General features: G+C 38.4%; 1 protein-coding gene across 14 annotated transcripts in view; it reads left to right on the top strand.

Annotated features, from left to right (window-relative positions):
* LOC101676863 (LIM domain containing preferred translocation partner in lipoma) overlaps positions 1-25841 on the top strand; it is a 655863-nt gene that overhangs the window by 483241 nt on the left and 146781 nt on the right. For all 14 annotated transcript variants that reach the window (XM_045088088.1, XM_045088086.1, XM_045088092.1 and 11 more), the window contains one exon: positions 3229-3355. In XM_045088088.1, the coding sequence (XP_044944023.1) occupies positions 3229-3355 (127 nt within the window). The remainder of the gene's footprint in view (positions 1-3228; positions 3356-25841) is intronic.

Here is a 25841-nt window from a genome sequence, read left to right on the forward strand (position 1 = left end):
CCACTGCTGCACAGTCTGTCCCTTCACTCTCTGGCCACAAATGTTTCAGGATAAGCTTCCCACCCGCTTCCAGTCTCTTGGTGCTCCCATCCTCCCTCTACTCCAAAGACAACTTTCTTTTGTTGTTGTTGTTGTTTAGTTTTTTATTTTTTATAAACATATAATATATTTTTATCCCCAGGGGTACAGGTCTGTGAATCTCCAGGTTTACACACTTCACAGCACTCACCATAGCACAGACCCTCCAAAGACAACTTTCTAATCTGTTGAGCGCACCTCCCTGCTGAAAATCCCCATTGAGATTTCTGTTGTCTGGGCGTTCTTCCCTGAGGGTCTTTAGAGGTGTCCCTGTAGCCCGTGGGTTTTCTGAAAATGTAGGTAAATTTGATGTGCATTTTTATGAATGCCAGTCTCTGCCAAAAGGTTGTTGAGCACATCAGATTTTCAGTTTCCTGTGGTCTCTCACAGGGCCTAGAGCCCCTGGCCCATAGAGAAGACCTATGCCCCGGATGGCATGGCAGTCAGGAGCGGACCCTTCCTTTTTCTCACCTCTTCAGCTTTAAACAGAACCACTTGCATTTTTCCCCACGTCCACACCCAACTGTGTCCCACCTTTGGCCTTTTGCTCCTCTTAGAGCTCTGCCTTGACCTGGGTTAGCCCATTCCAGGGCTTTGCTAGTACCCAGACTACCTTTGTCACTTGAATTAATTGCATTTGAAAAGTTATATTTCGTGGATTGCAGAAGTCAAATTAAATACTGTAAAAGAAACACAAACTTAGAAATTAAAAGGCTCTCAGCATTCCAAACCCAACAAAGCCTCCCTTTAACATAGGAGTACATGTCCTTTCAGACTTTCTTCCCTACCTGTATATTGAATGATACATAATTAAGCTCTACTTATTTTTCAAAACTGGGGCCATCATTTAGATTTCCTATCCTATCACTGGATCTGTACCTTTGATAGCATGGCTACGCCATCTTTTTTGTACTTGTAGTGGTAAACTTACAGTGTTCTCTTAAAACCTGTTCACTTTCTATTGTATGTATCTATCATTGTCCATTTAAGTGACCTCTTATCCATGGACAGATAGTTACACTGTTACTTTTGGTTCCTTTTTTTTTTTTTTTTTCCAAATAAAATTCCTGTGACTGGCCTTGGTTATACAATTTTATGATTTCAGCAAAATTGTCCTAAAAGCAGATAACATCTGAGCCATTGAAAGTTTAATATTACTAGCAAACCACTCATCCAATGTTCAAATGTTATTTGTACTTTAGAGAAGGCCTTCCATGTAACATTTAATGTTTACTGAATTAAGTGAGTCTGGGATGGGCTCCTATGCTGGGTTTATCATAACTAGCCTGGCCCTGATCTTTTGGGGTGTCAGATTTCCTTATCTCACAATGAATAAGAGATTCTGGCATACAGCTCTACTTTTAGTCTCTGTCACTGGCCACATGTCATAGTTTGCTCACTGCTGTCCATTCTCCAATCCAAATTGTCCAACAGTGAAATAAAATCCCAGGTTAGATTATGTTGGTTAGATTAGTAACCAACATAAAAAATTCTTAGCCTTTTTGGCCATCTGTATGTCTGTATTCCAACTTTCTATCCATGTTTTTAAAAACCTAAAAAATTGGAAAATAACCAGAGAAGAGGCCCAGGTAGGTGCCAATTAACAACTTCACATATGTTTAGAAGGCATTTTATGCCTCAGACATCACACAAATAATTAATATGTATTTTGGACTGGTTGAAATAAGTGTTCATAGTAAGGAAGAAACATTTGCAGGGATTTATACCTTACAGGATTTTCACATCTAAGAACACATTTGCGATAGTGAGGATAACAGGTGAATGAATGTGCAGCTTCAGGTTCTGGTGAACTGATTCTTGTAAACCCTTAATGAAAGGAGGGACTCTTAAGAATGCATAAACATCAAGGGAAGAACATTCTCAGTCTCAGCTCTCCCCATCAGCTATTGGGATGTCACTATTTCTTAACTTTTCATAAGTTTTTGTTACAAACACTTTGATTAAAGATGCTGGGGTGTGATACTGGATATGGCCAAAGTTATAATATAGGCAAATGGAAATAGAATTTTATTTTATTTTTTAAGGATTTTTATTTATTTATTTGACTGAGATTACAAGTAGACAGAGAGGCAGGCAGAGAGAGGGGAAGGGAAGCAGACTCCCTGCTGAGCAGAGAGCCCGATGCAGGGCTGGATCCCAGGACCCTGAGATCATGACCTGAGCCTAAGGCAGAGTCTTTAACCCACTGAGCCACCCAGGCGCCCGGGAAATAGAATTTTAAATTTCCACTTGTTTACATACTGCAAAATCTTATATCTGGCATCTGGCCTTCCTTCTTTCTCTACCTACTTTGGATTCTTGGTTGAACATCTCAAATAATCTTTCCCCTGACACTTGATACCGTGACCTGGCTCTAATTCTTGGTCGTCTACCTCTTTAAACACCACCCCAGGATCGGTGCTACTGATGTACCCTCTCCATTTGGTACGTGGCTGTTTGTAGTACTAAGGGAAGAAACTTCCCAACCTCGTTAAATGGAACACAGGGTCATTCACTTTCTGCACCCCTGTTCCCCATTAGACCCATCTCATCTCCTCTCTCAAGCTTTATATGTGGTACAGAAATATACAGCTGTGAGGAGCTCCTTATGCCATCTGGCCTTTTTCTCACCTGAATGTGAAAAACTTCTACCTGTAAGTTTCTTGCCCATTAGTTGAGTATGTCCTACTCTGTACTGGCCTCTCCTCTGGAATTCTTCCTTTCAGTCTACAGGAGAGGTCCCTTTATGTACCCTAGTTGTGCATGTTCTGTAGTTGCTTTATCTTTAATTATTGATGAACATGAATCTCTCCCTTGACCATAAACTCCATAAGTGGGAGGGGGGCCTCTGTGTATATTGTTTTTATAAATATACAACTGGTACGCAGTGACTACTTAGCAACTGTTGAATGAAATGAAGCCCTACTGTTTTAAATATGGATTTCCAAAGCCCAGTGGATAACTCATCTGGATAAGACAAGTGGATCCTATAAAATGGTGTGTCCCAGGTCAGACACTAAAGAACTGATGAAACTGATTGTTAAACGCGAATCTCTTAATAGCCATGTCCAGTACTTTTTTGTCTACAATGCAAATACTATATGATCATCTTGATTGTATGTAAAGAACTATGTGTCCTCTGCCTTTTAGGGTGGACAAACAGGTTCCATGGGGCCTCCAGCTGTTCCCCCCTCATTCCGTCCTGAAGATGAACTCGAACACCTGACCAAGAAGATGCTGTATGACATGGAAAATCCACCTGCAGATGAATACTTTGGTGAGTGGAGTTTAAAGCTGACTCTTGAAGTAAATGTCTTCTGGTTTTCTTAATTACTAATTAGGAGTACTATCAGTTCCACGGGTAAAGGATTTGAATATGGATGCATTGGAGTTGGTGTGCTTCTGCACACGACGGAGTGTTCTGGAAATGGTTTTGTGAGACTGCCATAAATGGGGTATCTGTTTCGCTCATACTGAAAGTGCAAGGATACTACTGTGCAGTTTCTTGAGATACAAATTTGATTTTAAAATGAATTTTTGACAACTTCTAAGCTTCTCCTTAGGCAGAAATAGGGTTTCTGTATGTGTTCAGGTTCCTCACTCGTCTAAATATTTATATACAAAATGTGGAAGTGGATAGTGTCTAAATTCTGCACTCTCAATTATTTCCCTCTGCGAGTTTAGGAAAAGATGTTCCTGTTGTGTTTTTGTTTTTGTTTTTTTCAACCTTCTCCCTTCTCCAAATCTGTGAATAATTATGAACGGTTATCCCATCCAGTCCATCAGGATAATGTGGATTGATGAACTATATGCAATTTCCAAGGTGCTACGGACACATAACCTGTCTTCAGGGAGGTTGTAATTATTCAGAAAAGATAAGAAAAACACACGAGTAATTACTAATCTTGGTAGGAAGCTGTAAGAGGCATAAGAGAGGCTTATGTGAGATATTATAAAATTTAAAAGCTCTTTTCATCAGGAGCGTCAGGGATGCCTTATAAAGAAACTGGTGGTACCTAAACCTGGGCCTTTCATATTAGTGCCTCCCAAATTTTCTATGATGGAAACTATTTCCTCCTCAGTCTGTTGGAGGCCAGTATTTGTAGAGAGCACAATTAAAATCAATTACTAAGAAAGTGAAATAAAGAGAATACAAAATGGAAGGCCACGTTTTACCACTATGAGATTGAATAAGAATCAATTACCCCATTAAAGTGTTACATTCTTTCCTAAATACTCCCTCTCTTTTTGTACTCTGTCTCAATGGAGGGTGACAAACATTTCTTAGATTCCCCACCCAAGGACCATAGTTAGAGTAGTATCACTTTAAAGACATGTAAGGAAAGGAGATTTCATTTGTGGGGGGAGCAGAAGCAAAGGCACAGAGGTGGAAACATACACAGGTTTTCACTTCTTCACACATTTACTATTTTCATGTCTTCCCCTTGCTCCCTATTTGGGAATGTGTAATAACAGGTGAACTGAGACACTGGTCCAAAGCCACACCATAAATGGAATGGTATAAGATATGAAAAATTTGGCACTGATTTGTATATAGGTGTAAGTCAATGGTGGAAATAAAGAATTCTGGTTCTGGCCCTTCCTGTGCCTTTGATTGGCTAAGCAATAGTGAAATTTTCCCCATCTGCTTGAGCCCCATTTCTCACCTTAGTAAATCAGAAGTGTGGAGCAAATGTTTTCTAGAATTTCTTTCAACACTAGTAATTTTCCGTAGGAACAGCATTACTCCAACCAAATACAACAAAGCTCAAAGCTAAACACAAATTGATAGGAGGAATGCATGGAGAATATTTTTTTTTAAGGTCTCTAGTCCTATTAAAATATACTAAAAGTGTACCATGCTCTTGTTACTGATGTGGGGCAAAGTTTTATATTGGAATCTTAGGTAAACTTTCTAAAAGAGCATGTTAAAAGCAAAAAATATGGTGACAGTACTAAAGCATATTAAAAATAAAAAGCAGGGCTCCTGGGTGGCTCAGTTGGTTAAGCAGCTGCCTTTGGCTCAAGTCATGATTCCAGGGTCCTGGGATCGAGTCCCACATCGGGCTCCCTGCTCAGCAGAGAGCCTGCTTTTTTCTCTCCCTCTGCCTGCTGCTCTGCTTACCTGTGCTATCTCTCTGTCAAATAAATAAATAAAATCTTTAAAAAATAAGTAAGTAAGTAAATAAATAAATAAATAAATTGCAAACTAATGTAACAAGTATATATGCCTCAAATATCATAGCAACTAAATACATAGCAATAAGGAAAATTGAACATGGAGAGTAATTGTGTTGATGAATATGTATTAAACCTTCTGGGAAACAGATATAAATTAAATATTATCTTGGCCTTCAAGAACTATCCTACCTCTAATAGTTACTAGCTTATACAACTTGAACAATTTGGTTACGCTCTCTCAATCTTTGCTTTTGTTTTTGCTTTATCTATACTATTAAAATAACCACTAGTTCATACTGTTATTTTGAGTCTTGGGTGAAGTATTTATAGAAAGCACTTAGCCAAGCTCTTGGCATATAGAATATCCTCAAAAATCAAAGTTATCCCATGCTTTATTTAAGAAAATTAGATATGCCTATTAGAAACCCATTAAAAATACCTGATTTAAACCTAAGTTCATCACAAAAATAGAACATATGTCACCAATTGGTAAATAATAATTGCCAAATAAGGATTATGAACCATGAGAGAGATTGTGGAATAATGATTAATGTTTATTGAGTACTTACAATGTGGCATTGGTATTCTACGTACTTTATAGGAATTAATCTATTTCATCTTTATAGAAAATGTATAATCCTATAAAGGCTATTATTATTTCCATATTAGGAAATTGAAGCACTGAAATGTTTAGGTAATGTGCCCAGCATCAACAGCTAATAAATTGTAGGACTTGATTAGAATCCAGACTTCGTTCTATACTTTTTTTCTTCTAAATTTTTTTTCCCCAGCTTTATTGAGATATACAAAAGACATAAGCATATAATCAGTGTCCATAACTTGGTGGGTTTAGAGATGTATATACATTTGTATTGCTCCACCACAATCCAGGTAGTAAACATATCTGTCATCTCCAAAAGTTTAAGCTGGATAATTAGGAAACCTTTTATGGAGGAGATCAGCTTTGGATACACAGAAGATAGAAGAAAGTATTCTCTTTGGAGTAGATAGAATGAACAAAGTATGAATTGAGACCAGGATTATTTAAGGAAAATTTACTTTAGGTGGAAAATATCTAAGTGCCTATAATGTACAAAATTCTCTGCTAAGTGTTAGAGGCATTTGGCTAGACATGGATCTTACCTTGAAGATTCCTATAGCCCAATAGAGAATATATACAGAGCGATGATCTTTAATCCTAACACAAGACTGGAAGTGACAAGTGACTTAATCAAATTTCAGCCAAAGTTCATCGAGAATTCAGAAAAAGGAAAATAGACATTCCCAGGAAGAAATGGAAATATGTTTATGGAATGGTTAGCCTTTGAGTTAAGTCTTTAAAAGTACGCTAATAGAGGGGCACCTGGGTGGCTCAGTGGGTTAAAGCCTCTGCCTTTGGCTCAGGTCATGATCCCAGGGTCCTGGGATCGAGCCCCAGGTCAGTTTCTTTGCTCAGCAGGGCGCCTGCTTCCTCCTCTCTCTCTGCCTGACTCTCTGCCTACTTGTGATCTCTCTCTGTCAAGTAAATAAATAAAATCTTTAAAAAAAAAAAAGTACGCTAATGGAGATTTGGAAGATCTAGAGGAATAGAGAATAGAGAATAGAGGAATGATGGTAAGGAAGTGATATCATTTCTGACAAGGGAAATTTTAACATGATACAGAATAAAATCATTAAAGTGAATCACCAATGTAGGAAGGAACAGATTTTGGGAAATAAAATTGGAGAATAAGGTAGGAGTCCTGATTGGATTGTGGTTGAAAAAAAAAAAAACCCTATTAACTATTTGAGGCAAGGTTAGAGAAATTTGAATATGAGCTATATATTTGATAATACATCAGTGTTAATTTCTTGAGTATGGTATTGTGATTATACATTGTGGTTATACAAAATGATATCCTTATTTTTAGGAGCAATGTACTGAAGTTTAAGGAGATGTGTCATGATATCTGCAACTTACTTGATAGGTGATAGATTGATCGGTAGATCTACACATAAAGATACTGATGCAGATATGGATATTGTGGGGAGGGCTGAATCACTTTAGATTAAAACAGCTAGAGATGCCACACCTGGGTGGCTCTGTAGGTTAAAGCCTCGGCCTTTGGCTCAGGTCATCATCTCAGGGCCCTGAGATCAAGCCCTGCATCAGGCTCTCTGCTCAGCGGGGAACCTGCTTCCCTTCCTCTCTCTCTCTGCCTGCCTATCTGCCTACTTGTGATCTCTGTCTGTCAGATAAATAAATCAATCTTTAAAACAGCTAGAGATGCCATTATTACACAGCTACCCAGGACAACTTTCTTCCTCAAAAATGTATTGAAGCCTCACAAATGAATTCTTTTAAGACTTCTTTCTTGGGTGGGAAAAGTAGAGAGAATTAGATTCCTGTGCCTTCCAAACCAGAATCTTTTAATGATTACAATGGATCATTGACATTTCCCTCTCCTGTGTGTGTTTCCTTGTTTCGTACTGGACACATACCTTTACTACTGCTGATGAGATGATAGTCATTAGGATGGTGATGATAGGAGCTGATACTGATCTAAAGCTCTATTCATAGTTTGAATGACAGGTCTGGTGATGATGTCTTCATTTTTCGGTGAGGAAACAGATTCAGAGAGGCTGAATGACTTGTTCAAGGGTACATAGTTAATAAGCTTCAGCATGTGGACTCATTCTTCTCATCTCAAGTCCGTGCTGATTCATTACCATTATAGAACGGCGTATGTTGTTCCTGCACCTGTCAATAGCTGATTATCCTGCCTCTTGTCATGCTTTCCTTCTCGATGTCATGACATTCAAGTGAGAGACCATCTGTGCCAGGGCCATGAGTTGTGTAGCTGGAACGTCAGTGTCTCTGGCAATATATTTTAAATGTGTATAGAACCCAAATTAACTGATGGGGCACTGAGTGTGAGTTTTTTGGTTTTTGGTTTTTGGGTTTTTTTGTTTTGTTTTGAGCGTGACCTTTTTGCCATGGCTTAGATACATACTTTAATACAGCACACCCAATACCTTCCTGTCAATGGTGTTAGCGACCAGCCCTTCTGTTGACCTTGCAGAAGGCAAATTGCTCTAATTACAGCACATCTCATTTTCTTAACTCAGTTCCTGATAAATATTACAAGCAGGAACCTTCAACTGAGTCTCAGCTGGTTATTTTTTTAATGGCTTCTTCTAAAATGGTGTTAGTTTTAGTGTTCTATACTCTTCCATCTTCATCAAAATCAGGGATTGTTGCATTGCAGTATTAGATAAATACCACAAGGAATGAACCCATAATGCAGCAGATGGATAAGTCCGTATCTTTAAAGGAAAGTCAAAATTCTCTCGTGCTCTGAACATTTTCCATCTGTTTTGGCTTATGTGATTGGGCTATAGAAGATTCTTAAGTATTTTCTCCATGGGTAATAGGGTCCTTGAATGGGCCTCAAAACACTACCCTATAGGGAGAAGAAAGGAAACATACAAGAAAATTGAAGGTAGAATATTCTCATGTGTTTCAGTAATCAGGCAGTGGGCCTTTGGCCCAAATCTAAGCACTCTGTTTCCCTGGGCACCTAGGAAAGTGTGTTTATACTCAAGGAGATTCTCAGTTCCAAGGATAGATGTATAGAAAGAACAAGAGGTGATGAACTATGAATTATTTTAGGTTAGGGGAAACTTCAGAACTTAAAATGAGAGGGAGAATTTTAAAATTAGCTATTAAGATGAATGGGGAGAAAGGTACCATTGCCAGAATATTCGGGAGCTTACAGGGCTAGTTGTCCTGATTGGAGCTTATATTTTTCCGACAGTTATAAGGGGGGAAATGTAATAGAAGGTCAAGTATGTCTCTAGATATTTTTGCCACATCTTTTGAATTAATCCAAGAACTTTCCCTATTGGTTGACACACCCGAGCCTCTAAGTATTGTGCTTTCTTTCATTTTGAAAGACAAAATATGTTTATGTAAGAGAAGTTCCATGTCTATCCCTCTATCCATAGTTCTCCCCGAAAATAATGGTGTTCTGGCTGTGCAGACCCTAATACCTAAAATAAGACCATTGGAATATAGTATCTGTGGAAATGAGAACTGTAATATATCTGAGGATAGAATGAAAATATCTACCAGCTTATTTTTAAACACAAGGCTGTAATTATCTTGGCATTGCTTACATAGTGTTGTCTTATTCCTTCTTTTAAAAAAACTGAAGTGTGTGAGTCTCAAAATTGTTTAGGGAGCTATTTGAAGAATCCCAATGCCTTTAGAGCAGCACTAGGTAAATTCTCTTCACAGAACTTGGCATTTGTCTAAGAATTTTTGTTGTTGTTGTTTCTCTCTGACTATTGTTATTGAGGTATAGTGGTAAATTTTCATAAATCCAGAAGTTTGTTCTGGGGGAACTAGGATAGTAGGACAGAAGTGGAACATAGGAGGCAGTGGGGGCCTGGCATGTGGTAATTATGCCTCAAGAGAAGAAAGGCACGGGTTGGCATGTGCTGTCATTCCTTCATTAATCAAGCTAACTCACCATGCTTGGTGCTATGTATCTTCTCAGTTGAGAGCAACATGGAGGTCTAGTGAATGTCCCTGAGTAGAAACAGAGTGCCCCTGTCAGAGAGGATTGGTAGTCCGTTTATCGATACTATGTAAGACCGGTTGATAAGTGAGCATGCGTGGGGGACTTGGACAATGACGCTTAGGGAGCTGCAGACCACTCTTTGAGGTACAGTTGAAGGTGTGGAGGAAAGAAACCTGGAGCCCTGGTGCTGCTGGAAGACTGCTATGTGCAAAAGAATTAAACTTGATATTCACGCCTCCAAAGTTAGCAACAAAAGCAAGGCAAGTGTGGGGAAGCCAGCGAATTTGCCTTCAGTATGATGAATTAATGTTTTGAGCAGACAGAGACAAGTTCTTGGAAGGGTCTAGGTCCAAGCCCTATAGCCCCCCATGGAGGAAGTGATGATAGGTGTTCAGGAGTCCCCTGGATGATGAGATTGGATTTGGAAAGTACTGTCCTACTCCGACATTCAGTGACGTGGGCATCTAAACTGGCCCAGGAATCAACCTCCTGCATCCAATTTCTTATTCTGCCCCCAGATTGTCATTTCTATGAGGTGATTACAACTGACATCTAGATAAGGTTTTGTAAAGTACTTTCATACTTGTAATATCATATGAGCTAGACAGCAGCCCTCCAAAATACAGTATTTTTTCGCCATTTGGCACGTGAAGACACACAGGATCTGAGGAATGAAGGGACTCCCATTCTCCAGGGCCACCACCCATCCCTACAAATCAGAGATCCCAGAAGCACAGCTCCCCGAAGCAGCAGCATTGCACTGAGGCCCAGACCTCCTACCCCAGATCTTGCTCCCTTTCTCCCCCAGCACACTCTCCTGCGGGGTTGCTAGATAGTCATGAACTGGGAGGCCGGTCCGTGAACGTGCTCTGTGCTTTACCTTTTCCATCAGTACAAGGAACAGTGTCTGGTTTGAAAAGCGCTGAGGGGGTCTCAACTGAGAGGTGCTAGGTAATTTGTTTTTCTTTGTTGTTATTATTTTGTGTCAAGAAAATAATTTCGAAGTGCTCCTGTCAATTACAAACTGGGAAGTGACTCCAGGTGGATAGTTGCCTTGAGTACGGATGGAACCTGAGGCCTTAAGCATCTTATTTCCCCAGGAAAAATAAAAAAAATGACCTAATTAATTAAAAACCCCAAAAACCACAATGGAAGAAAAATTAGAAAATGAGTAGCTTAGAGAAAAGGTTATATTGATCTGGGAAAAAATGGATTTCTCGGTTTTGTTTCTTTCCAGCTCTTTCTTTAAGGTATCTGTGGGTCGTGGGAATAGAATGTTTTCTAGTTAATGAGATATAGTTGATATATTTCCTTTTGTGGTGGTGATTTCTGGTAAGGTGTTTGCTTGGGGCAATATATGTTTACAACACTAAATAAATAATCCTAAGCATTTATGTGTTCCATCTTAGCACACGTTAATTTTTAATTAATTTGGCTATATAGTGTATTTTTAAGCATTGATTTGGGAACCTAGACTTATAGTGTCATAAAGAATTTAATCGTAGAAACTATCTACAACAATGTTTCATTTTCCAGAAAACTGAAGTCCAAATGACTCACTCAAGGTCATACAGCTGGAAGTGTTTTAAACTCTAGGGCCAAAAGTTCCTTTCTGAATAAAGAATAGAAACTAGTCTCTGCTGGTGGGAAGAGGGATGGCAGGCCTATTCACAAAGGTGAGGAAGTGGGTTTCCCAGACATTTTTGTGAACCCACTCCTGGATATACTTTATTCAAACTTGAGTGAAATATGCATTACCCTTAAAAATGATAAAATAAAATCAATGACTTACTAGGACCTATGTGCATATACTGTCCTGAGCTCCTTGATTTTTAAATACAAAGTTAATGAAGAGATTCCCAATATCTTTAATTTCTCATTTTCATCAATTTTTTAAATTTATATATATTTCCTTAATTTCTTCTCAGTGTTCCAGAATTCATTGTTTATGCACCACACCCAGTGCTCCATGCAATACCTGCCCTCCACAGTACCAACCACCTGGCTCCCTCAACTTCCCACCCCTCTTCCTTCCAAAACCCTCAGTTAGTTCCTCAGAGTCCACAGTCTCTCATGGTTTGTCTCCCCCTCCAGTTTCCCCCAACGCACTTCATCACATTTCTTATTTGTAGTATCCCATGTCTATTTTCCCCACTAGAATGAAAGTCTGACTGAAGTAATAGTTTTGTTTTCATTCACTGCTGTGACCCTATCTTCACCTCTAGAACACCTTCTATCTGACTGATAGAAGATGCATAATATTTGTTTAATTAACTAGTAAACATATAAATGAAAATTGTGAGTAGACATTGGGTATTCCCTGTGGCAGGACATGGTGTAAAGTAAACTACGGAGGGAAAATACTTCATTCATTTAACAGACATTTATTTAGCACCTTATGGGATCATAAAAGGTTAGAGCTGGAGAGAATCAGAGAATATCGAAGGAAAATCCCCTGAATTTTAGAGATGAGGAAATGAGTGAGTTTTCTAAGTTGCAAACTAGTTAGTTATAGTGCCATGGATTATAATTCAGACTTTTTGCTCCTTTTTTTGGTTTGTTTTTTAAATCACTTAAATATGTAGAGTGAGATATGGTTGCTACATTCCTTGAACTTTAGTGAAAATTAAATTGACACCCTTGAACTTGACCTCTTTTGTATGTATTTTTTATGAGAATTAAGGACTGAAACTGGTCAGTTGATGGGTTACATGACTGAGATGTTCTAAGTTCTAGATCACATTTACCTGATTTCCCACTGTGGAGTTCATCATCTTTGGGTCCCAGGCCAATCTCTTAACTCCTCAATTTTCTGCTATTCTAATCTAATTGGGTCAGATGAGCAGGGCATTTCATTGATAGAAACCATCCTTACCCCATGTTTATGTGTGTTTTCCATAGCAACCAGCTGTGAAAGGTCGTTCACTTCAACTAGACCCTTCCAGGCTGTGAACCACCACCCAGATGGCTGTTTCATATGGTCTTTATATCAACAGCAGACACCCACTCATTCAGTTACATTGAGATCATCATTCCCTTCATCAGAGAATGAAATCTAGAAAAGAGATTCCCACTTCATAATGAAACTTTTTTTTTTTTTTTTTTTTTTTTGGTCTAATAACTGACAGCAGAGTTGGCATTCTGGGAGAGAATGAGCTGGCGGGAGGACACATTGTGTGACCCAAAAAAAGTTCCAATTCATAGGTTGTTTATGGTTGTGTGCTGAACTGTGTGGCTAGAGTTGAGCCCTGAGCCTACAGGTGCTAATTATGCATGTTCTGATCTTAAACACGCAAATACAGATAGCTCTGAACTCTGCTCGCTTTACTGCCCAAACCATCCTTCTTCCCCCTCACCTGCTCTTTCCCCACAACTTTCTCTAAAACACACAGATAATGATCTCCTTCCAGACTTTGAAGTGACATTAGATATGTCAGAAGGGCTAATTAATTGACTGTCAGCAAAGCCATTGTTTGAACATCTGTGGAGTTCTATTTGGTGTAGGCATCTATTGTACTTTTAATTGAATGTATTCAGTCATCTACAAATATTTATTGAGTGCCTACTATACTCCAATCATTGTAGTGTACACTATGGGAAATAATACAATGTAACATAATGGCCAAGAAAGCATTGTTAAATCCTATAGCACCAAGGGCTTTAATGGTGAACCAATTTTATGACTGGCAGTAGAAAATACATTGTTCTTCATCCAGGTTCAGGGGCTTTTCCCACTATTACCAGTTGACCTGGGACAGATTAAATATCACAGGAGTTCACATGAAGAGAGACCTATTGTGAGGGAGTAGCCTAGTTGGCAACTTGAATGGCTTGAATTCTCAGCAAAGACAGTTGAATCCTTTTAAAGAAAAACAAACAAAATATCCAAGGCCAGTAAACTGGGAAGACCCAGAAGTAGGTCCAAATTAATGATCTTACTCCAATTCTCTTCCTAACTGACTCCAATGTCAGTCATGTTATATTAAATTCTCCCCAATTTGTTACAGGATTGCACAGCTCTGAGCTCAGACCTCAGCTGGCTCTCTAACCATCAAACCTTCAATCTGTCTGAATCCTAGACTCAACTCCACTGCTACCTATAAATGAGCAGCATGTGTTAAATTTCGGTGAGAAAACAGAAACACTGTGCAGGAGTGACTTGTTGAAGGAGGCTAAGAGGATGCAGTAGGCTGGAGGTACTAGAAAATGGCTATTAACCTCCACTGCCTCCCTTTCTCTCCAATTTAGCCTTAGGATCATGGCAAAATTAGAGAAACACATAGAAATCGTATAGCTTCGGGGCTCCCATTCTGTGATAATGGGAGACACCGTTATAATTTTTACTGTATACATGAACTATCTGTACTATTATTTACCTAATATTTTACTCAAATTAACTTTTTAGCCTACTTTGTCTTCATCCATATCAATAGTATCCATAATTTGATCTTATGGGTTGAAATATGTGCTGTTTTTCTCCTTAAAATACATTAAGTTAAATATCATATTTTAATTTTAAAATGTTCATCCATGAACCCTGTAATGTTCAAAGTACTGAGAAATGTGGATGTAATTCAACAAGAAGACAAATTGATAGAACACCATGGTGACATAATTGCCTCAAGGTCACCCACTGAGTTGACTTTTACAAAATAAACAATATTTTTGCACCCAGAGTCATTATGTTATCACGAGAAGCAGTTTAGTTGTGTAAGGAGCCAAGAATCCAGCATTCAGAGGCCAGAATCTGGGCCTAACATTATCCTGTTGACTTGCTGTGACATCCTAGTCCAGCCCAGTTTCCAGGGGACTCATCTTTTATATTAGGAGATCAGACTACATGATTTATAGGGATTCCTTCAACCCCTTATGGTTTTTGTTTGTTTGTTTTTTGTTTTTTGCCTCTAATACTTCTCATGTATTGTCCTCCAAGACATCATTAAAACATAGGTGGATAGAAAAACAGCTGTCCTTTATAAAATTACAACATTGCTCAATTCAGCATTTCACAGAAGAATTGGAAAATGTGCTCAAGAATTATATTTTCCAGACCATTTTATACTCTGCTCAGTACTGTTCCTCATTTCTTAAAGTTGATGAGAAGGTTCACTGCATTTACAGTAGCTTTAAGTGAAAGTTAATAAAAATAAAACAGGATTATAGAACATAAGAAATACTCTTTTCTGAGGTGGGTACTCTAGCATTGCTATTTAAGGATTTTCCTGAGTCTGTAATGTTCACTAATGTTAGTTGGCATATGTAAGTGAAATTAATATTGGTAACCATCAATGTTATAGTGGTCTTCAGTGTAGATAATACAGCACTCTTACAAAAATGAAGAGTTCATCTTCTGTTACATGGCACCAGGAAACAAGCTCTGGACTTTGAGTCAGGAAATCTGAGTGTAAGTTCTGTATCTTCTCTGTATGACATTTGACATGTCCATTGTGCTTTAGAACATATTGGTACACATTATTTAAAACCTTATTTTGGCAGTTTTAAGCTTAGAGTTATCATCTTGTCAAAGAAACCAGCTTATCCAAGGACAGGTTAAGAGATGGAACCAAGTCCTTTATTTAGGCTTTCTCTCGGAAAGGTTAAGAGGTTAAATGTAATTGCTCAATTTTATTTAAACTCTTAACCTTTCTGAGTTTCACTTATTTAACCAATTAAAGACGATCATTATTCCTATTTTATATATGTATTATAAGGATCAAGTAAAAATGCATTCTAAACTATGACAGATCAAAAATTTAAGAGCTGTTAACATTGTTTCCCAGTGCAGTATCTGGCTTGATTTATGCCATTTATGATTAGTGTGTAATAATCAAGCTCTCTGAATTTTCAATGTTAGTATTTGTCTCTCTTTGAATTAGCATGCTGTGTTTTCTGATGGTGCTCTCTTGTTAATGGAATATCATTAAAAGATACAGAAAATGTTTTTCATTTGTGTGTGAGAAAGCAACACACAAAGACCTACCACAGTGTCCTCATTTGCTGAGCAAACTACTCTTGCTTTTTAATGTGGAATGCAGAGGAACTAATTGAAAAGAGACAAAAATGAATTTTGACTCAGATTGTGCAAGATGAATCATAACCCACTTTCTCATCTGAGATGTGAAGAAAAGAAATTAAAGAAAACTAACCACCACACAGGTTTACTGTCAGTGTCAGCATAATCTATACAGAGTGTGTTTTTTGCAGAACAAAGAGTGCCTTACTACCAGGCTGAGGATTGCAGGTAGTAGAAAACCAGGTTAATTTTTCTTTGTCTATAGTCTGCTTGAAATTGCCTTTCTTTTCCTGCCTTGGTTAAAATATTTTAATCAAGAGAGTTTAGGACCTGTCAGCAGTTTTTGCCCAAACCATTCAGAAATCTAGTGATCTCTCTTGAACAGTTAGGGGCCAATCAGAGACTAGACAAGCATGGACCACTTTCTGTCCCTCTGTCCTTTTGTTAGGCAGTGGGGACCAGGGAGAAGCAAAGCAACAGAAATTTGGCCGCGGTGGAATTGCTGCTTCCTTGAATTTAACTTACTTGAATTGTTGATATGATTATTTAAAGAAAAAATTAAGGTTTTGTCCTACTGGAGTCCAGGATCCAAGTATATAAGTTACTTTTCTTGCAAATGTAGCTTTTTACAATTTTTTAATGGGTTTTGTAGAGAGTCACTATAGACTATCCTAGGATGTGGTCTTCAGTTCCTAAGTGAGAATTGATTTTTTTCTAATTCTCATTAACATTATGTTTTATTCATAACTTTTGTAGCCTTGATTTCTCATGTGTGTGTATACACACACATGTCATGTATGCTATGTAATATACATATCATTCATATATACATACATATATACATACATCATATATATATATATATATATTTATATGAGTCTGTGTCACCTACTTTACCATAAGATCACAAAGAGGAGAGGCCATATCTTCCTTATCTTGCTCTGCCCAAGAAGCAAAATAAGGAGGTAGAACTTATGAATCCTTAGATCTCTCTCTGCCACTCTGGCAAAACTTTGACTTGCAATGAAGATTCTCTAACCTTGATCCCAAATATTCCTACTAATGCTCCATTGAAAATAAGATAAGCACATGCTGATCACTTACTATATACTGAAAGTTTTGTGTGCATTACTCATACTTGTTGACTATAACCCTACAATGTAGGTACTGTTCTTTAACCATGAGGAAATTGAAACAAAGAGAAGTTAAATAATTATCCCAGAGTCTGGTGATTTGGGGAGTTGCAGTTTGAACCTAGAGCCCAGTTCTGAACCCCCAGATAAATTGCCTGTGACTACAGTTTGCAAAAGTTCTGGTAGAAGATTGGGCCCACAGAATCCGTACTCATCATGTGGATTTATTGACACATTCCATTTTATTACTCCTCCTGCTTCTCTTGGAGGATTTTTTTTTTGGTATGATACGATTTCCTCTGATTAAAAGATCTCACTACTGATGAGGCAGGGGGTGGAAATCCAGGTGCACCACCACTCTGTTTGCACCACACCAGATGTCTGCAGGGATACTGTTTTGGCTCTCCCATAAGAGTAATAGTGCCCAGCTGTGCCACTTAGTCCAGATGATGTAAGACGAGTACCAAATGTAATGCTGTTTACGGTAGCAGCACTTAGATCTACAGCTCTATTCCTCTGTTCTCTCTTGAACCTGAAACCTGATTCCTGTGATTTTAGTGATCTCTACATCCACAAACCTCCTTCTCCCAACTCTTCATCCCAATCTTGTGCTGCCTTCATTCACATGTAGGATTAATGACATAATTTTTATCAATCCATCTGCACTGGCATCTTCTAGTCCAGTGAGCCTTAGAAAAAGGCTAAGTCCAGTCTCACTGCCAAAGTGGAAATGAGAAAGAGCAGGGAAAAGGGAGCTCATCTTGAAAATAAGGTCACCCTATTGATATATCATCAGTCAAAAGAGTTCAGTGCAATAGCTAGCAATTGGCTCGCTCAGTCGGAAGTTGATGCTATTTTAGGCCATCAGCAGGAGTGTCAGTGTATCTGTGAATTTTGGCATTTTATTTCATTAAGGTGGTTCAGGAAGCCAGACACTGATTAACTGATTCTTCGACTTAGTTCCCACTCCTAATTTTGGATGTGTGGTGTCTTCAGGCAGCTGTTGTGACACCCTGATTCTAAAGAAAACTTTCTGTGCTTCTGAAACAACCTTGGGAACAATCTACCCCACATCCTGCTCTCCTGGAATCTCCCATGCTCTACATCTCTGGTCACAGGTGGTGTGGAGATACTGTTGCTTCCAGTTCCTCTCTGGCAGATCAGGGAAATAACAGCTCAGGTGTGTGCGTCCGGCTGCCATCGAGAATTTGACTGTCCTAGCAACATTCTCATGGATACATTAAGCTCAAGGTGCATTTTCATTTGGAGATCACATAAGAAGATATGTATGGAAGCAATACCTTTAGCATTGCCATTATTTTTGTGAAGTCAAGAGATTCCCTAGACAGGCCACGAGACGTGTTTAGGTAAGACTAGAAAAATTCTAAACTTTTTGTTGTTGCTACGGGTTTGGGATCTGAGTTCATTTATATACCTGCTTTAAGTGAAGAGGAGGAAGATTTCTGGATCAGAAATTTATGATATTTGTTTATTCCTTCATTCCTTCATAGTTATTGAAGTCCTGCTACAAGCCAGGCACTGTGCTAGGCATTTCCATTCAACATTAGTCTACAAAATAGAGACAGATGTGTTTACAAATAACTCAGTGACAGTATGGTAAGTGTGTTACTGGAATTCGGTGTAAAGTGCTACAAAAGGAAAGAGGTTAGAATGTCTTACTGTGATTTGAAAAGTGAGAACAGTTTTCCAACAGGTGATGTTATGTTCTCACAGGGACTGAATGTGAGTGGAATTTTCCAAGCAAAGCATGAATTTAAGGACATTTCAGACAAACAATCCAATGGGTACAAAAATTGCAAAAAAAAAAAAAATACAATATGACAAGAGAATAAGAAATTGGAGGGGAAATGAGACCAAAGAATGACCAGTGGTCACATCAAAATGGCTTTTTCTTTGCTACTAGAGAGTGTGCAGTCTCTCCTGAAAGCCTTGAGAATCTCTGAAGGATTTGAACACAGGGATGACATGACCTGATAGGCATCGATTAAAGATCACTCTAAATACTACCAGGGGGATGGGTGTTGAACAGGGGAGGATTCAGTGACTAGAGTTCAGTCTAGGTGTCATTTGCATTAGTCTATGAGGAATGAATGATAGGAGTTTGAACCAAGACCTTCATGTTGTGATAATTTAGGGGAAAGAGAAAGGGATAACTTGAGACTCATTTTGGGGGTTCTGTCTTGGTTTGAGGAGGATATCATTATTGAGTGAGGTGAGGAAACAAAAGTTCAGTAGTGATGTGCCATTGATTCCTAGAGGTGGTACTTATTGGGAAGCAATTGAATTCCATTCATCAATGCTTACTGAGTACCTTGTGTGCGGGCACTACTGGTGGTGTTGGCACAACATGACTGATTCAGTTAGCTTGTGGTATGGGGCTTCCATTCTAATAAGGAAAGAGAACACATAAATAAGTCAAATCTATGGCATGTCAGCTGGTGGTATATCCTATAGGGAAAATTAAGCAGGAGAAGGGGAATAGTAAATGCTACAGTGGTGATACAGATGGAAATAACACAGTAAATACTGTGACAAATATAATCATGGAGTTCCTATTGTTGGTGAAATCTGGTCTGCCTAATTTTATTTTCTTGCCATTTGTGTTTATTTTATAAATTATTATTTCTCCTAAACAGCAACTATAAACATAAACATTTACAAACACATAGATGTATACACAATGCTTTGTGTTGCCAACATATCACATGCCAGGAAAAACAAAAGAAAACAGCAGCTAAAAAAAAAATAAGCATCCAAATTTTTTTTTTTTTTAAAGGAGAGAAAAATGGAGATTCCCTCAGACATTAAGCCTTGTCATTCAGATCGCTGGATAGTATGAATTAGAAAGTAACAGACAGGCGAGAGAGAGAAAGAGAGAGAGAGAATCAATATTTGAACAAGTATAATAATTCTGATATTCTTGAAGCTGGAGGACCTCAGATTTAACCGAATCCCTTACTTTAGGCAGAGACACCTTGCTCCAGCTAGGAAGTAGCTTATTGATGGACACCCAGGTAAGCCTGGAAGTCAGCTTCCCTGCCAGGCCATCTAGGAATCCTTCCATTACTCAGCATGGCAGAGAGACCCCAACTTGGGGTCTGGGATCTGACTTCCTGGGATTGAACTTCTACTTTGCCACAGTGACCTTGAGCAAATTTCACCTCTCTTTGCATCAGTTTCTTCATTTGCAAAATAGGGATGATTATCATAGTATTTATGATAATGTTTTTGAGGTTTAAATAAGTTAATAGTAATACATGTAAATTACTTTCAGCAGTGCCTGACATACAGTTAACATTCAGAAAACACTCACTACATTATTGTAATACTGAGGATATTAGAACAGCATGATGTAGATTGCTTGGGCTTTGTGTGTTTGAGCACAAACTTGAAACAAATCTCTGATGAAGGCTATGCATAAGATCTTCTGGAATTTCTAACTAAAATGTTAAAATACAAACTAGTTTTTTGGGGTCATTGAGTACATAAAAAACACACTAAAATATCTGATCTTCGTTTCATTCACAGAAGTTCAAGAGATTTCATGTCAGAGCTGAGTATGTGAGATTCTAAACCAGAAGTGGAACGCTAGCCTTTAAACACAGGGACGTGTCTTATTCACTTACGTGTATCTAGCACAGACTGGCCGTATCATTGTTGACAGTGCTCATGTACTAAGTACGGACTATGCTCCAAGTACTGACTAAGTACTGTGAATGCTTTACACAGCTGATCATACTTAATTCTCACTGCAGGGAAGCATTTGTATCTGGTTTTTATAGATGAGAACATTTAGACCGTAAGCAGTTCAGTACCTTGTCCAAGGTCACCCAGATAAGATGGTAAGAGACACAACCTAGATCTTCATCAGCTGATCTCTGTTTCTGTTTGCTCAGTGTGTCTGCCATTAATGGTAATTACTTTTCTCACCTAGCTACTTTATTCTGCAGTTAAGCTGAGCTTTTTTTTTTTTTTAAAGATTTTATCTATTTATTTGACAGAGACAGATCACAAGTAGGCAGAGAGAGAGAGAGGAGGAAGCAGGCTCCCTGCTGAGCAGAGAGCCCGATGCGGGACTCGATCCCAGGACCCTGAGACCATGACCCGAGCCGAAGGCAGCGGCTTAACCCACTGAGCCACCCAGGCGCCCCTAAACTGAGCTTTACATTACCATCCTTTCTATGCCATTCTTACTGCTCATTCATATAATTATCAAATAATAGATTATTTTCTTGCCGAAATGGCCAGGAGGGAGTTTCCTGTTCTCAACTCAAAGACGTAGAATCACCTGAGGGAACTTTATCACTGTGCCTGTACACACCTACCTTGTATATGCACTGTGGTTCTGAAATAACTTGAAGCCCACCTCTACTGAGGAATCAGGCTGAGAAATTTAGCTGATGGAGTGTGCCAGATTCCCCAGGTATGATGGAAAGGGGGAAAAAAAGCTTGGGAATTACTGATCAGTTTTCATATAATGAAAATTGAGAACCAGAGAGTGACAGTAACATCACCAGGATTCGGCTAATCATTACGTATCTTTTTGCAGAACCTGGGTCCTTCTGACATTCAGCTTTGGACAGTTTTATTGGTTAGTCCTCAAAACTGCCTTTGAGGGGGGCACTTGGGTGGCTCAGTTGGTTAAGCGTCTGCCTTCGGCTAAAGTCATGATCCTAGGGTCCTGGGATCCAACCCTGCATCAGGCTCCCTTCTCAGCAGGAATCCTGCTTCTTCTTCTCCCTCTGCCTGCTGCTCTCCCTGCATGTACTCTTTCTCTCTCTGTCAAATTAATAAAATCTTAAAAAACAAAAACAAACAAACAAAAAAACCTGCCTTTGAGGAATGTGCTGTGTTCTCCTTGATGGTTCTAGAGGAATACAAGGCTGAAAGAAAGGTGTGATGAAATTGCCTGGGATTCCATAACAAATCAGTTGATCAAAAAAGGATAAATAAGTTGATTATGCTGTTCTATACCTAGTCACTTGGTTCTAGTTAAGTAACAGCTCATCAATGTGGAATGCACACTTTCGTAATAGTAGGTTTGTGGGTTGCGTAGCTTTTTTGTGTCTGTTTTCAATTTCTGTTCCTTTGATAACTAAACAAATAGGAGAGATGGTGAAACTCAGCAGGAGAATTATCTCCTAGATTTTCTGTGATCTCTCTTCTCTAGTGAGTCAGTATGTCTAGTAATGACTTGGTAGATTATAAAGTTATTTCCTTTGTTTGTTAAGTAAATATTTGTTGAAAGCCTAATACGTCCTTCATTGACCTAGGTGGACGAATCAAGAGATGCTATAAATCCTTTCTGAGGAGGAAAAAAGGTGCTATAATTAAGAGGTCTCTGTTCCCAAGAAATGCATAGACTACTAAAGGCTAAAGGGTCAAAAATATATACTAACCATTTTACCATGTGATAAATGTTGTAAAGGATTTCTGTACAGAATAGCTATGAGGTAGAATGTCTGGTGGCCCTGGAGAGAACGGAGTTTTTAAAGGGTTGATATCTAAGCCAAGTCTTCAAGGGGGAACAGAATTGTTCCAAATGGGGAAAGAAGGAAAAGATGTTACATAAAAAAGAAACAGCATGTGCAGAAAAATAGAGGTAGTAAAGCATGATGTCCTGGGAAACAGTAAGACATTGCAGACTTTGTAGCAGAAGTTCTCTGGGACTAAAGCAAAGCTGAAGGAAAAGTGGTAGGATATGGAAGATAGAGGACTTAGGGTCCAATGATGAAAGATCTGATGTGTGATATGTCATAAATAGGATCTTTTGGATCTTTTTCTGTGCAAAATGGAAAATTGTTGACTACTGTTAAATAGAGGGTAACATCAGATTAGTGACTTTTTGTTTCCCCCCAAATGAGGGACTACTCACTTTTATTGCCATGTAACAGTATTAATGGTATAGGTAACTTTAGCAAGCTGATTCACAGAAGTAACAGAGCTGGAAATTTCATGAGAACAGATTTAAGGCATTTGTGGGGTGAGAAAAAAAGATACTTCTATCTTTTTTCTCATGGTTCAAAACAGGAAGTGCCTAGGTATGCAGAAAAGCAAGTTAAGTCAACTACATTTTTAGTGAGTCTGGCATGTATGTTGGTTTTCCCACATCAGCAATAATACTGCTGAATATAGCTATGTGAATAATCTACCAGATTCAACTGCATGGGGGAATCATCAGATTTTTAAAGTGCATACTATGAAGAGATTATTTTCAATTTTCAAAAAAAGGTTATTTTCAATTTTCAAAAAAAGTTTAGCAGATCCTCAGAAATCATCCTTGTGTGTGTGTGTGTGTGTATGGGCATATGTGTTCCTTGAGGTCCCACCTTCAAGCAGAAAACATTTCAAGCTCTCTATGCCTACTTAATAATTTACCTATGCTTAGGGTGATAAGTACCTTGAAGTCATCTCCTAATTCTGTCACTGTTTTGATGAAGAAATTGATGTCCAGAGTGAAAGAGCAGTCAAATCTGTAGCCACCAAATGGCAGTACCCAAGCTAAATCTTGTGTTTCCATTATCTCTGGAAACCTCATTTCCTTTTTGCATCACTAATTTGCAAAGTGGTAATCATGAATTGAATGAATAATCCCAAAGTTACAGCTGTCTTGATATACTCACTTATAAATGTAGAAACAATAAGAAAGAACTATTTGGGACATTTCCTAAGAAAATATGATTGGATCCATTATGGGTAACCTTAGCTCAAGTCATCTCTCAAAAGGGGTAGCAGGTAGGGCATGGATGTGCCAAGCTTGAGAATATGTTAAGACTTTTCCCCCTTTACTTTCACCCTCATATTGGTTTCATGTGATAGGAGAGGGTGTTTTATCAACTTTAAAGGATTGGGTCAGTATTAGTTTATGATGCCCATATTAGTTTTCTATCGCTGAAAAATTTCCAACCCAGGTTTTATCTTACAGTTCACGAGGTCAGAAGTCCAACATGGGCCTCAGTGGGCAAAAATAGTTAACAGGGGTGCATTCCTCTTGGAGGTTCCAGGAGAGAATCTATTTCCTTTCCTTATCCAGCTTCTAGAGACTGTCCTGTTCCTTAGCTTTTGGTCCCCCCCTTTCATCTCTAACCCTGCAACATAGCATCACGGGCCATTTGTCCATAGTCAAGTCTCCCTCTGATCACAGCTGGAAAAAGTTTCCAGATTTCAGTGACCTATGTAATTTGATTGAACTCACCTGGATAATCTCAGATACTGTTTCTGTCTCAAGATCTATAATTTAAACACATCTGCAAAGTCCCTTTTGTCATTACATGGTAACATATTCATGGATTCTAGGTATTAGTGTATTGTCTTTGGGAAACCATTATTCTGCCTACCACAATGCCCTTCTGAAGAACTGTCAATGATTTTCTAAAGATAACAATGCCAGGCTTGTTTTGGGGGCCATGCATGAAGGTGCCCCCAAAAGGCTATTTCTTAGGGGGGCCAAATCTTCCTGTATATTCTAATCTTGGAGCAAAGGAAAACTTGAGATTTGCTTATAAATTTTATAGTGCTAATAGCTCCACTCTGGGAAAGGTCATTCTGACTTAAACAACCATATGAAGATGTTAGAATATTTAGAATATATGTGCTGATTCCCTAGTCCTTTTGATGGAACATTTAAGCATATAAGCATTTAGAATCTCAACTATGGTTTCTCCCAACAAATTCCATTTTGGTCCATTCCTTCTCTTAATATATCTAGGCTCTTCCCCTCCTTCATTCGTTCCTTCCCTGACCCCATCTCCCTTTCTTTCCTTCATTTCATTTACAGAGAAGTACTGGAAGAAAGAAAGCAGAGGGGTAAAGAAAGAAAGATGTGGGTAAATAAATGTGCTAAAGAGTATGTAGGTAAAGAGAAAATGCCAGAAGGAGAGGTTTTCCATCATGGTTTCTATACCAATGTAGGTAATTTTATTTTCTGAAAATATTAAGGCAGGAATTCAAGAATTGAGGAGGACCAATAGATCCATTAAAGACTAAAGGAAATTAAGAGATTTGGGACTGATAATCATGGAAAAGGACGTGTTCATCGAAGCATCTAATTCTTTCTAAATTAGAAAACCAACATGGCTGCCAAGTGAAGAAACTTATTTCTAACAATGAGAATCAGATGAGACAGAATTCAGATACAAATGAAGTTATTCCGGGATCTTGATTAAGAGTCAAAATAAGGGAATGTGTATTAAAGCCCTAAAGATACATTTGCATTTACATTCCAAATTTCCCTCTTCCAGGAACCACTCCACACTCTGAATTGCCATACTAAAGCTAATTGATTATGATAATTAGATTAACAAGTATTGATCATAAAACAATATCCTACTGGAATGAGAAAAGTCAAAAATATTTACAGTATCTCATTCATACATCTTCATGAAATGAAGGTAAAAAATGTCTCTCCTACTGTGCTATGATCTAGATCAAGCTGATTAATACTAGTGAAAATGTTTTCTAAACTACTAGAATTGTACAAGTTCTTCTTCCTGCTCCTCCTCTATTATCTCACCATAGAAAGAATTTGCTTTCTTACCTGAGCCAAAGAAAAATTAAACCAGCCACTACTTTGGCCATGGGAGTCAAAGTAGGAGAATCCCAGGTAGAACCCAAACTTGGAGAGAAAGTGCTAGACCTCATTGCTCTTGAGCTCCTCCTGCCATAGCCATGCCCACAGAGGGTTTGAATGCTGTTGCTTTAGGGAGGGTTATCTTGATAGAAGCTCTAAATTTTAATCCAAGTCTCAGTGTGACTATGTATAAGTAAAGGGAGGCCTCCTAATTTTTATGATATAGGCGGTTATGTCTACTGTAAAGAATTCTCAACCTATCTCAAGAATTTTGTTTTCCT

The sequence above is a fragment of the Mustela putorius genome, unplaced genomic scaffold (genome assembly GCF_011764305.1).
Source record: "Mustela putorius furo isolate JIRA1106 unplaced genomic scaffold, ASM1176430v1.1 tig00003834_pilon_pilon_pilon, whole genome shotgun sequence".
NCBI classification, from domain to species: Eukaryota; Metazoa; Chordata; class Mammalia; order Carnivora; family Mustelidae; genus Mustela; species Mustela putorius.